At 39.2% G+C, this 15,140-nt stretch overlaps 1 protein-coding gene across 2 annotated transcripts; it reads right to left on the bottom strand.

Moving 5' to 3' along the window:
- Positions 1-104: 104 nt before the first annotated feature.
- LOC116289150 (uncharacterized) lies at positions 105-14,559 on the bottom strand. Of its 2 annotated transcripts, XM_089032578.1 has the most exons (17): positions 14,181-14,559; positions 13,027-13,870; positions 12,254-12,417; positions 11,899-12,013; positions 10,873-10,967; positions 10,200-10,263; positions 9,598-9,664; positions 9,128-9,164; positions 6,186-6,225; positions 5,924-6,052; positions 5,384-5,430; positions 4,864-4,937; positions 4,083-4,160; positions 3,116-3,207; positions 2,678-2,757; positions 2,003-2,095; positions 105-212 (listed from the first exon to the last, which is right to left on the bottom strand). In XM_089032578.1, the coding sequence occupies exons 2-16, from the start codon at positions 13,859-13,861 to the stop codon at positions 2,048-2,050; spliced, it is 1,965 nt and encodes a 654-aa protein (XP_088888704.1). In that variant the 5' UTR covers positions 13,862-13,870; positions 14,181-14,559; the 3' UTR covers positions 105-212; positions 2,003-2,047. The 2 variants fall into 2 exon arrangements, with proteins under 2 accessions (XP_088888704.1, XP_031551887.1); XM_031696027.2 differs by lacking the exon at positions 105-212 and having other exon boundaries at positions 1,432-2,095.
- Between the last annotated feature and the right edge of the window lie 581 nt (positions 14,560-15,140).

Raw genomic sequence — 15,140 nt, forward strand, 5'->3', positions numbered from 1 at the left:
TTCTCTTCGTCATAAGCTTCTTCTGGTGACTGCGACAAAATTAAACACCGGCCTTTTTCGAGAATTGTGAAAAAAGTTTAAAATGATGTTGCAATCAACATTTGGTTGTACTTTTGCATCTTAATAAACTTTGCATTATTTCCCCTTCATGTCCACGTCGCTTGCTTGTTATTTGTTGTGTAAAAGTAGTAGATTGACCAATGTAAATCGCTCTTGGGATAATATAAAAGAAAATATTTGTTTAAATAATTAAAAATAAATAAATAAACTGCTTTTACTTAAATTTTCAAAAATCCTGAAAGTAATATATATTTTTTATTAATATACAGTCAATGTCATTAATGCTGTCCACGGAAAAGAGACATTCAGACATTTACACATCATTTACACTTTTAGACATTTAGACATTTGCACATTTAGACTAAAAGAAATATCAAGTGTTTTCTCGAATGTTCTGGCATAAAACAAATGCTGAAATACCATTCTCCATCTTAAATCCTCACTAAATGGTCGGGGCATTCTGGATTTTCGAATCACGAGTTGAATTTTACATTTAAAGTTCAGGCTGACGCACACGAGGCAGAGAATACATAATGAAACACGTGATATTTCTTTTAGTCTAAATGTGTAATTTATGTTTAAATGTCTAAATGTCTTAGGCCCCGTCCACACTATGCCGGAAAAATTTTAATCTGCAACTTTCACACCGAAGCCGGAAAAAAAAAGTTTTCCGTCCACATATGAAAACGGAGAAAATATTTCGCGTCCACACTAAGTCCGATCAGAGGCGGCAAAAACGCTTCATTGCACATCTGAGCATGCGCATCCAAGCTGAAATTGAGCCCGCGGTGAATTTTTAGCCTTCCCACCATGTTTCCATGACAATCATGACGTCATCGCAGTTTCGGATACGAAATGTTCTCCGTCCACACTAATTCGGCTAGCGGACGTTTTCAAATTGTTCCTCTCTGGAGACCGTATTCGAAAAGTTCCGTTTTCGATGAAGAATTGTTCCGGATTCGCCCGGACTAGTGTGGACGGAAGGCATAACCGGATAAATAAAGTTGCGGATTCATAGTGTGCGGAATAGTGTGGACGGGGCCTAAAAGTCTAAATGTGTAAACGTCCTTTTTCGTCGGACAACGTTAAGGACATTGACTGTATTTTAATGAAAAATATAATAAAATAAATATTTTAAATATATGGTCTAATAAGGTTGATTTTTTTACTGCGAGGAATAACACTGAGGATACGGTTCTCCAAAAACATCACACAAAAAAACAAACCCTTCATTGTTGAATATATTATTGAAAAGATACTGAGTTAGAGTAGTTTATTTCAAATATCCAATAAATAACTATAAAGCTTTATACAACTTACAAAGATATTTCAATTTAAACAATTTTAATTTAATATTCTCTAGTATTTCATAACGAGTTTATTTTATATTGTTATTAATTTAATTATCATTATCATTATAATAATTATCATTATTATATTTTTTGCAAATTTTTATTTGAATGAACATTTTCGTATTTGAAGCTGAAAACTAGATATTTTTTAACTAACTTAGTTATATTTGCGAACATTTTCCGTAACTTTTCTTGTTGTTGTCTATATTTCTTTTCCTTTTTTAATTAAATAATTTCAAATCTTACCGTTTTTGGAAGAAAATACTTCAATTCTGGATCATTCTTCCATTTTTGAACGCGTTCAAATGGTTATCGTTTTCTTGTGCGAATTATTTTTGATTTCCATGTGCCACAGACCATTGCGGACAGACCGTGCGATAGTTTGATATACTGCTTTTTAATCAAATGCGGTCACAAAATCGTATAATTTTCAATAAAATTTCGCGCATGTGATTGTGAAGTAATGTAAAGCAATTGGCACAGTCAAAAGAGCCGTGAAACTCAGTGTTAACGAAGGTTAACCAAGGACTAACACAATGATTCCAACAAACATCAGCGACGGACATAAAATATTTCCAAACTAAACAAACCAGAGGTGGATCACTTCTTGATTATACGACCTTTCTTTACGACGGCTACAGGATACTTTTAAGTGATGGAGAAACCTTTAGTTTGTTAGCAGCCTCAAAACAAAGAAAAAATATATTAAAAAAATAAATAAATAATGAGAATTCTTGAGTTCTCTATTGCTCAGGGTTAGCCTCGACTTTTTGTAGAATATTCGTGTGTTGCCTTAGTGAAGGTCCGTGGAATAGACCCGTTTCGAATTCCAAATTACCGCTGTGTTCCTTGATTACAGACTCATTTGCACAGGGTTAGCCTCGTATCAGTGTTTAAATATTCACAAATACCAACAGAAAAGTAAAGAATGCACAACTTCAACAATACAAAAATTTTGAAACTCGACGGACCTTGACTGGAACACGAGAATATTCTGCACAAATTCGAGGCTAACCCTGTGCTAATGAGTCTGTAATCAAGAAACACAGCGGTAATTTGGAATTCGAAACGGGTCTATTTCGAAGTGTTTGTATTGATGAAGTTGTACATTCTTTACTTTACCGTTGGTATTTGTGAATATTTAGACAATGATTCGAGGCTAAGCCTGAGGAAATGAGCCTGTGATCAATGAACACAGCGGTAATTTAGAATTCAAAAATGGTCTACGTAATTCAATGCAAGAGACGTGTATACGTTTTCCTTACCAGACTTATTTTCATCTTGATTTTGTTGAATTTCTCCTCACAGTACACAGTCTTCGCCACGTTGTTGTAATCAAACGGCTCTGAAATGACAGAATGTGAGCACCTTAAAGTGTATATCAAGGAAAAAATTTTATTTTCAAAATCACTTATATGTGAACAGTGTAGTAGTATGGTTGCAGTTTTTTGTATGTGGACCTCTCTTTTCACAGATATAAACATTTGAAATATCAATATGCAAATGAGATGACGTAAATTCCAGAATGTGTTAAATTTTGCAGTGTGATTTACGACAAGTGTTCTAAAGTGAAATATCCCAAAAGTGTACAAAGCCATATATTTCCACATATTACCATCATTTTCATTGGAATCAGATTCAATCTTCTTCTTTTGAACCCCAGTATGATTTTTCAATCGAGTGTATATGAAGTCTGCACATACCTTCTATATAGATGTACTTGTTTCTAGCCTTTCCATATAACGATTTGTCATAGGTGCGACCTAAACGAACACTGATGATGTCTTTATCCCAACTAGAAAACAACATCAGAACATATCTACTAAGAAACTAGAGCAGTACTAATATTCAAATAATTTATCAATACAGTCAACTTGCTCGGACAGGAGCAAAAGTCCCAACGAAAAAATTTTGACAAAGAAATGAATGCAATGGAGGTTTTGTATCATCACGTGCTTGGACTACCCGTGGTTAATTCTCTCGAGAATTGAATTCTTTCTCATGAAAAACGATTGTATTGTTCCTGCCATCTAACATGGCTGCCGTAACGTGATGGTGCAAAACCTCTATGGACTAATTTGTTAGAAGGCGGCCATCTTGGATTGCGAGGCATTATGAGCTTCTTTAAAGTAATGACGTTGATTGATATTAACAGCTCAAAACAAGAAAATACAACAAAAGATGAATTAAGACGGCACATCGATCACCTTTACCCACAAAAAAAAAAGACACGAAACTCTATATATTTTTTCCGTCATCATTTTTTTCCTGGCAAGATCGGACGGTCGCCGTATCAAAGTAGTCTAATTGGCTATTGTGAACAATCCGCACCGTACGGTAAGGTGTCGGAAAGTGGTTGGCAAGTGGTCGTGAGCTGTCGGTAAGTGGTCGGTAAGTGGTCGATAACGTAACGGTAAGGTGTCGGTAAGTGGTCGACCAACGGTGCGGATTGTTCATTATAGCCGTCTAATTAACAGTCATCAATTGGTCTTGAAGACGTCTCCTGTCAATTGCATAGGTTTTCGATGAAAAAACGTTCAAATTTTGATGCACCAAAAGGTTTCATTCATAAGCGTGGAAAAGTTATTCTTCTGTATTTCCCATCAAAAATTCGAAGCAAAAAAGGATCTTTAGATCATTTATGTATGAAAAAAAGAACAGAGCGCCTACTTGAACTGATCTGCATAGTACTGGAAGAACCCAAGCAGTAGTTCTCCCAGGGTCTGGTGGTTCGGGGACTTTGTAACACTATTATGGTAAAAGAAAAAATGGGAGATAATTTAAAAAGAAATACAAGGTGAATAAATAAAAGAATGGGTGGGTGCAGTGGTATCTACGTAGGTGGGACGTGAGGTGGGGAATTGATGGGTGGGTTGCTGGGTAATAACGCAGATATGGACAAACAGGCAGATGGATGGAAGGATCGATAAATAGATGGATGGGTAGATGGATGGAAGGACGGACGGACGGACGGACGGACGGACGGACGGACGGACGGACGGACGGACGGACGGATGGATGGATGGATGGACGGACGGAGGGATGGATGGATGCATGCATGGACGGATGGAAGGATGGATAGATGGATGGGTGGACGGGTGGGTGGGTGGATGTATGGATGGATGGATGGATGGATGGACGGATAGATGGATGGATGGGTGGGTGGGTGGATGTATGGATGGATGGATGGATGGATGGATGGGTGAATGGATGGATGGATGCATGGGTGAATGGGTGGGTGGAAAGATGAATGGTAAAAAGGGTGGGCGATGAAAAGAAGGATGAGTGTGAAGAGGGAAGGAGGCAGAGAGTGAGGGAGGCAGAGAGGGAGGGAGGCAGAGAGGGAGGGAGGCAGAGAGGGAGGGAGGCAGAGAGGGAGGAAGGGAGGGAGGGAGAGAGGAAGGGAAGAGAGAGAGATCATCCAAGCCATGTAAAAAGTGGATCATCTTACTTTGCATCTAGGATGATTTTTTCTACGTCTTGTTTTAAGAGAACATTGATATCCCCATTTTCTGAGAAAAACTCCTGTAAATAGAAGAATATAAAAATAATAATTAATAATAATGATAATGATAATAATAATAAATAAATAATAATAATGATAATAAGACACCCTACACAACACCTCTTGTAAAAATAATTATTATGATAATGATTAATAATAATATTATGACAGATATGCCATCTTATTACTAACAACCTGGTTTTAAAATTTTTGATAAATATATATATGTGCATATGAAAGTATAAATGAAATATATGTTTGTACTGCGGTTGTAATGTATGAAATTGAGCTGATCCTCACAGCATATGAAGCAACTTATGCAGCTACAAATTGTAAGACTCAGAAAAAAAATTCCGTTCAACACTCCCAATTTTTTCTGAGTCTTTCAGTTTGCAGCTGAATAAGTTGCTTCATGTACTGTGAGGATCAACTTAATTTGATACATATATGTATATCCAAAGCTTACTGGGTAAACCTTTTGAAGTGATGGTAAAACTGCAGGATGGCAGCCACCTGAAACAAAATTGCAAAAACAATATATTATGCAATTAGACAGTCAATAAGTTCCTTTTTCAAACTTAGGTTGAGTTTAGTGTGTCGTTTGTTAAGCTAGTAGGAAAACCAAGTGTCCTTTAGTGGCAAAGACCAAACGAACGAAAATATAGTCATGTGGGATGCCAAGTAAGAGGAACATATAACCTCGCATCTTAGAAGAAGTGAGATGCTAGAGCATCAGGGCTTAAAATGTGTAATATTCAATTGCCAGTCATGATTACCGCAAAATTAGTTTTACATGTAGCTTCGTCATACCTCGTTTCCGGCTCAATGGTAATGGTCAAAATAACAGGCAAAGCAGAGATTTGAACAGACAAATCCCAATTTTGGCATGACAATGTGTGATGACTGGCCATTTTGTTAGCTCTGGTGTGTTGTTTGTTAAAACCGGAGAAAAAAATCCTTGTTGGCAAAGAATATTTTAGTATTTTTATTTCAGTATTTTACTTACATTGTAAGTAATGGATAACCATCAGTGTAAGAGCATAACTGGACAGCGTCCCATCCTTGGAATCATTAATTCCATGTTTTTTGGCCCACGTTTTGACCACCATGACAAGTGGCCCAACACGCTGATCAACTGAAATTCAAGCCATTACAAAATTACTTGAATGTTATCTTGCATACACAGGGTTCATGCATTGGAATTTACAGCATGAAATCTAGTGGGTTTTTTTTTTTTTGGTTTAGACCATTGGCTATTATTTATTTACCTTTGCAATATGCTTTTATGAGAAAAGTATTTCTTATTCCCTGAGAAAAAAGAACAAGTGTATCTGTACCATAAATACTGTATATCAGATCACATAACATAATAACCGTTCAATATGATCATAATATTACTACCATGATGACATTCGAGTAATGTACATCATTACTGACATCATCATCATCCTGACATCACCATCATCATCATGACATCACCATTGCCACAGCATCAACATGATATCATCAGTGTTCTAACATTATTAGCATCACCAATCCATCACCATGGTCATGACATCATCATCATCATCATCATCATGTCATTAACAATATCATATCATATCACCATCACAATCAAATTCACCAACTCCATCAAATTCACCAACTCCATCACCATCACCAGAGTTCACCAGCACTAGACTTCACCATCACCAGATGTCACCAACACCAACACCAACACCAGATGTCACCAACACCAACACCAACACCAGATGTCACCAACACCAACACCAACACCATCACCAGATGTCACCAACACCATCACCAGATGTCACCATCACCAGATGCCACCATCAGCATCACCAGATGTCACCATCACCAACACCAGATGTCACCAACACCATCACCATCACCAGATGTCACCAACACCAACACCATCACCAGATGTCACCAACACCAACACCATCACCAGATGTCACCATCACCAGATGTTACCAACACCAACACCATCACCATCACCAGATGTCACCAAGACCATCACCATCACCAGATGTCACCAACACCAGATGTCACCAACACCAGATGTCACCAACACCAACACCATCACCATCACCAGATGTCAACACCATCACCAGATGTCAACACCATCACCAGATGTCACCAACACCAGATGTCACCAACACCAACACCATCACCAGATGTCAACACCAACACCATCACCATCACCAGATGTCACCAACACCAACACCATCACCAGATGTCACCATCACCAGATGTCACCAACACCAGATGTCACCAACACCAACACCATCACCATCACCAGATGTCACCAAGACCATCACCATCACCAGATGTCACCAAGACCAACACCATCACCAGATGTCAACACCATCACCAGATGTCACCAACACCAGATGTCACCAACACCAACACCATCACCATCACCAGATGTCACCAAGACCATCACCATCACCAGATGTCACCAACACCAACACCATCACCAGATGTCAACACCATCACCAGATGTCACCAACACCAGATGTCACCAACACCAACACCATCACCATCACCAGATGTCACCAAGACCAACACCATCACCAGATGTCACCATCACCAGATGTCACCAACACCAGATGTCACCAACACCAACACCATCACCATCACCAGATGTCACCAAGACCAACACCATCACCAGATGTCAACACCATCACCAGATGTCACCAACACCAGATGTCACCAACACCAACACCATCACCAGATGTCACCAAGACCATCACCATCACCAGATGTCACCAAGACCAACACCATCACCAGATGTCACCATCACCAGATGTCACCAACACCAGATGTCACCATCACCAGATGTCACCAACACCAACACCATCACCAGATGTCACCAAGACCATCACCATCACCAGATGTCACCAAAACCAACACCATCACCAGATGTCACCAAGACCAACACCATCACCAGATGTCACCAAGACCATCACCATCACCAGATGTCACCAAGACCAACACCATCACCAGATGTCACCATCACCAGATGTCACCAACACCAGATGTCACCATCACCAGATGTCACCAACACCAACACCATCACCAGATGTCACCAAGACCATCACCATCACCAGATGTCACCAAGACCAACACCATCACCAGATGTCACCATCACCAGATGTCACCAACACCAGATGTCACCATCACCAGATGTCACCAACACCAACACCATCACCATCACCATCACCAGATGTCACCAAGACCATCACCATCACCAGATGTCACCAAGACCAACACCATCACCAGATGTCACCATCACCAGATGTCACCAACACCAACACCATCACCAGATGTCACCAAGACCAACACCATCACCAGATGTCACCATCACCAGATGTCACCAACACCAACACCAACACCATCACCATCACCAGATGTCACCAAGACCATCACCATCACCAGATGTCACCAAGACCAACACCATCACCAGATGTCACCATCACCAGATGTCACCAACACCAGATGTCACCAACACCAGATGTCACCAACACCAACACCATCACCAGATGTCACCAAGACCAACACCATCACCAGATGTCACCATCACCAGATGTCACCAACACCATCACCATCACCATCACCAGATGTCACCAACACCAACACCATCACCAGATGTCACCATCACCAGATGTCACCAACACCAGATGTCACCAACACCAACACCATCACCATCACCGGATGTCACCAACACCAACACCATCACCAGATGTCACCATCACCAGATGTCACCATCACCAGATGTCACCATCACCAGATGTCACCATCACCAGATGTCACCATCACCAGATGTCACCATCACCAGATGTCACCATCACCAGATGTCACCATCACCAGATGTCACCATCACCAACACCATCACCAGATGTCAACACCATCACCATCACCAGATGTCACCAACACCATCACCATCACCATCACCAGATGTCAACACCATCAAGATCACCACATGTCACCAACACCAACACCATCACCATCGCCATTGCCATCGCCATCCCCAACACCATCACCACATGTCACCATCACCAACACCATCACCAGATGTCAACACCATCAAGATCACCATGACATCATTACACTATCACGCATGCAATCATTATCATGATAGCACCATTCATTATAACAGAGAGTGCATAATTACTTTAAATTAATATTTTAATTAATATTCTCTTACCACATGATTGTTGATATTGATGTCACATTCACAACGGCTACAAATATACAAACATTCCCTGGTAAATATCCCATTAAACGTGCACAAATGGAATACAATAATGTTGTATAGGGGAATCAAGGGTGGCCTAGAGGTTTGTTCACGCACCTCTCACCTCTGTGTCTAGGGTTTGAATCCCAGACTTGACACCTTATGAGAGTTAAAATTTAACTTTTTCACTTGATCACTATCAGGTTTTTTTGTCTAGATTCTGATTTTCCTATGTCTGCAAAACCTGGCATGCGAAAACTCCATTTCAATCTGTGAGAAACCATAGAACTGGGAGAAAAGGGTCATAGCATAGGAGAGAACAACACATCAAGCTCAATCCACACACAGCATGGTGTTTGCAGTTTGAAGCAGTGACTCGAAACTTTGAAACCACGTTGTGAATTTAAATGACATGTTATCAGCATATGCCTAATTCTTACCTTACAGAGTCTACAAATTTAATGATAGGGACAGTAGCAAAGATGACTTGATTGCCCTCGACAAAACCTAAATGCAAAAGAATATATATATTGCTATCATTTCATATTTTAAATAATATACCATTATTTATTATAGTTTATTCTATATTGGCAGGTAGTCTGCTATTTCATTATCTTGGTAAAAAAGCACCATGCATTTGTTCATTCATTCGTTCGAGCATTCATTTGTTCATTCGTTCATTCATTTGTTGAATCAGTCATTCATCTTCACCTATAGGCAAACAGTTTTCTAATTCACAATATGAAATAACTGTTATAAATCTTGCATTCTGATTGGCTGGGAGTGTTTGCTTTATGAGAGCACACAGCACCCAAGCATCCTTTGCATTTTATAAAAGAAATCAAAAATTTGCTTGCTGTGCTGTGTGGAGTTATAACGCAGTTGGGGATTGGCAGAACACTCAAGAAGTGTCGAGAAGCACTCAATCTGTTAGGCATCATGATGCTTCTCCTAACACTTCTTTCATGTTCTGTCAATCCCTTCAATAACTGCACACAGCACGAGTGCGCGTTTTCTATTTCTTCAATCCCAAAGAACTCACTGCAGCTGCTTAAGAGCCTATTAAGTTTCAGGAGGATTCCTCTTGCTTCAGACCTTTGATCAATCTGAATACAAAAGAGATATATTATTCACAATTATAAAGAGTATATTATACAAAGGTAAACTAGAGCTTTACACCTAACATACTGTAACTTAAACATCACGGCCTATTTGTACGAAGCTTGGATAGTGCTATCCAGTGGATAAATCCTTATCCAGTCGATAAGTCAATGCGGTTTTCCAATAGATTTATCTACTGGATAAAAATAATCTGTCGGAAAGAGCTATCTAGGCTTCTTACAACCAGGCCCTGAAAATAATGGGCTTATAACTAACAATATAATCAGGTAAACGAAGCTTTTTTTCGGAGGAACTTATTTTTTGGATGTTGGTATGAAAATAAAGTGCAGCCATCTGGTTGGTTCACTGGTTGATCATCAGACTGTCACGTAGGAGGTCATGCACTCAAGCCCAGGCACTCAACGCCAAGGGTCTAAAAAATATCTGTACAGGCCTATATGTAATAATCAAATGCTTCTCTGACTTCTTTATATCCTTCTTTGCTGCTAAAATTCTGTCTGAACATCCGTCTGGGTCTGTCTTTCTGACATCTTTTGTAATTATTTAATCAATAAATGTGTACTATTATGATGTAATACATGTACAATACATACCTCTCTCCACTGAGTCAACATGAGACAGAAATCAGCATCACTTTGTTCATTGCCGAGACCATTGACAGATGAGCCAACCAGATGAAGAACACAACCTGATCAACAAGAATAGACCATTTCACAGATCGCTCGGCTCAACCTCAGCCTCGTCAGCGTGTAATATATTCTTTAGAAATTGCCTACAATCTGTGAAATTTTTTAAGTGTTTCAATTGTTTGTTCATGTGTAAATTCCTTTCATTACTGCAGACTGTAGTCAAATTCTAAAGAATAGTTTACACGCTGGCGAGGCTGAGGTTGAGTAACAGGATCCGTGAAATGGCCTATTTATCAATGAACGGAGTTATTAATTAGTACCAAGCATTAATTGGTTGTCCAATTCTTCTTCTAAAATTACTAGATGCAATTACATTTGAATCTTCATTGTGTTTAGCATTTCTTGATGCGTGGATGACAAGATGGATGGATGGGAGGAAAGGGAAATGAAAGAGATGGTACCCCATGGATGGATGTATTTCTGAGAGAAGAAAGGTTGAATGGATGGGAGGACAGATGGATGGAAGGAGAAGTGGATTGATGGATGGGATGAATAGAAGGAAATGGAAAAAGAAAAAGAAAGAATGGGTAGGGGTGCATGGAGGACTGGATGGATGGAGGGAGGGAGGGAGGGAGGGAGGGAGGGAGGGAGGGAGGAAGGGAGAAGAGGGAGATTGCAATAATAACATTAAATCTTCATTGTGTTAGGCATTTCTTGATGGGTGGATGACAAGATGAATGGATGAGATGAAAGGGAAATGAAAGAGATGGTAGCCCATGGATGGATGTATCCTTGAGAGAAGAATGGTTTAATGGATGGGAGAACAGATGGATGGAAGAAGAAGTGGATGGATGGATGGGAGGAAATGGAAAAAGAAAAAGATAGAATGGGTAGGGGTGAGTGGAGGACTGGATGGAGGGAGGGAGGGAGAGAGGGAGGGAGGGTGGTCAATAAGGCAATGATACAAATAAAATGCAAAGAATGAAATACCTGGAAATTGTACTCTGAAAATATTTTCCAGCACAGATCTGAGTGTTTGCTTTTTTGCCAGCAAAGCTGAGCTCTGTAAGCATTCTGTGCTCTCCTTTTTGATCTCTTCTGTAAGCTAGGACAAAAAAATAAAGTGATCTTTTCATTTGCTTGTAGTGGCAGTATACTGTATTTGTAAGGGTACAGTTAAGCTAAGCTCAACTGAATTACTTTATGTCTAGAGCAAAAAGGCAGATTAGTTAGATGTGGTGATGTTACTTCAAGCCTAGCTGGTTGTGGCAATTTATCAGCAATTACCCTTGGGAACTGTCGTAATTTAACCCACTCAGTTAGGAAGCAAGATAAGGACACTTACTGTTTTTAGAGTAAACGGCAGATCAGTTGGGTAAGGAGATGTGCTACGAGAGTTTTCTCTTGGTCTGCTGTAAGTAGAACTTGAGGTATGGCTTGCAAATCTGTCAGGACCACTAGCCCTTCTCATCTTTTTGTTGGCAAAACTGTGAGCATTGTCATTGAAGCCTAGTAAGACCAGGACTATTGCAATTAGCACAAGCAATTACACATTATAAAGACATACATATCTTTATGTTGCAAGACTATTACTGTTAATTAATACCATGCAATAAGTATGTAATAGTCTCTTTCGCAGTTCACTGCACCATCTTGAAATGTAGCCATGCTTTTGCATCGAAGTGAGATGAACGTGAACTGGCAGTGATAGAGACATGTGAATAATTATTGTCAAGTATAGACTGTTTTCTCAAGGTTGACGGGCCACAATACCAGAACAGGAGTTTTATAATGAGAATTATCATACACTTCTGTTAGATTTTTCAATAAGAATTTATGAAATTGATTATTCTCCTCTTTAAATATAAAACTGGCTTTTCAATTTTACTGAATTTGCATTTTTCAGTTTTGTGAAACGTCAGGATTGGATGCGCACCCAACCTTGAGAAAAAGTTCTATTGTTTTCTTAACTGAAGAAAGGTTCTTTATTTTTTTATGGTAGTCCATATGTATTCCTCTGGCCCTACTCCTTCTAAAAAATATTGAATGAGCCATTTTACATTGTGCAAATTTTTGACGACAAACTGAAACTATGGTTGTCTAAAGTATAGTGCACACCTGTTAATTCAGAGTATCGAGGTCTCTTAAGGCCAGTTACGCGTAGCTTTGCCTTCGTCTGCTCTGTTCCTTTGTCCATATCAAATACGGAATCACTGTCTTCAGATTTGCTGTCATTTCTACTTTTTGCTGCAGTCTGAGAAGAACTGGATACAGAACTCCTTGGCTCAAGGTCTGCTTCTGTCAGGTCGATTACTTCTGCTGACACTGCCTTTTCAACTGCATTTCTAGTTTCTGATAAAGACTCATGAGCTAAAATATGAGTTGATGATGTCATTGTCGAATGATGATTCAAAAGCTGTTCTGGTGTAGATTCTAAATCTAAATTTGAAATTACATTAGGTTTCCTGTCAGCCACATTTCTTAAATCATGTGCGTCATATAGTTTATTTAAAGGGTAGATAGGGCTGTTGCTATGACGACGGAAGTTGCGTTCACTACTCAGGGCATATGATTTTGATGGCCCAACTGAATGACCAGCTTGAAACCTTTGCAACGGCATTCCGTTTGAACTTGAGTGATATGCAGGGGTCGGAAGGCTTTGTCGTCGATAAGGTCGCTCATGCTTCTGCCGAGTGATATCTTTCGACGAATGAAACATCTCGTAAGTGCTTTTATTTATAGAGTTTAAGTAATTCTGCTGTTGCTGTGAATGGGTGTTGGAGACATTTTCAGTACTGTTGTATCTCTGAGGATTTCCACTTCGCTGAGCATAAGATTCATTGTACATTTGCGTCTCTAATACATTGCATAAAAGAGGTATTGAAGCTAGCTTTTCCAGAATTCCAGAATTCGATGAACTTGAATTATCGACGGAATTGTGTCGAGACGTCATAACACAGTCCTAAAAAAAAGAAAAAAAAGTCAAAATAAATAAGAATTCTAGCTATATTTACGTATTTATCAAATATAAACACAAAGGAACTGTATCGGGAATTCACAACACATTACTAAGAAAGATAACACTATTCAAATAAATAATTTTATTTTAAAAATAAATTGCATTTATCCAACAACAAGTTAGATATTTAAACGTATTGGAATGTTGATTCCTTTTCGTTTGAGCGAAGAGGTCGATAAAAACTTCGAAAAAATGAAATAACATCAAAGTTTTTAAATTAATAGCCGCGCAAGAAGGATCCCAAAGCACTAACCTTTAAATTTCAACCGAAATTTTGTATTTAGAAGTGTTTATTCTGGCGTTTTCTTGCAGTGAATTCCTTCATCTGGTGCAGAAACACATCTTCTTTTCCGCCATGTTGGTTTTTGAATGATATTGGCGCTTATGTCCGCTGGACCGTTGATAATGAGCCTGTTTCGCGGGAACATTTACCGCGCTTTTCGCCGATATCGGACCGTGAATGAAACGCAACATTTTGATTTTAGCTACCGTTATTTCCAAATATTAAAAGTTGATGATGTCCTTTCGCTGGATGTGATCTAATTGACGAGGTCCTTTCACTGGATGTGATCTAATTCATGAGGTCCTTTCACTTGATGTGATCTAATTCATGAGGTCCTTTCACTGGATGTGATCTAATTCATGAGGTCCTTTCACTGGATGTGATCTAATTCATGAGGTCCTTTCACTGGATGTGATCTAATTCATGAGGTCCTTTCACTGGATGTGATCTAATTCGTGAGGTCCTTTCACTGGATGTGATCCGCTATTCATGAGGTCCTTTCACTTGATGTGATCTAATTCATGAGGTCCTTTCACTGGATGTGATCTAATTCATGAGGTCCTTTCACTGGATGTGATCTAATTCATGAGGTCCTTTCACTGGATGTGATCTAATTCAAGAAGTTCTTTTCAAGTTTTTCACTGCAGATATGATCTTAATGAGACCATGAGGGAGAGACGCGTTTTTTCCCTTTCCGCGTTGAAAGGATCGGACCATATATCATAATCGAAACAAAGCAAAAAGTTAATAAGTGAAAGTTAATGGACGGACATGGTTTAAGAGTTGATTAGGAGATTCAAAGATTACTGTAATAAATTGTTATTAACTGAAAAAAAATCATGCAAAAAAAAGTTAAGTAGGTATAGTTTCAGGTCACCCATCCTGGTGCTAACTTCGCTCAACCCGACTTGACTCAGTAGCATTGAAGCC

Source organism: Actinia tenebrosa, unplaced genomic scaffold (assembly GCF_029948245.1).
Source record: "Actinia tenebrosa isolate PJP-AT-01 unplaced genomic scaffold, QUT_ActTen_1.0 PGA_scaffold1__47_contigs__length_23844297, whole genome shotgun sequence".
NCBI lineage: Eukaryota > Metazoa > Cnidaria > Anthozoa > Actiniaria > Actiniidae > Actinia > Actinia tenebrosa.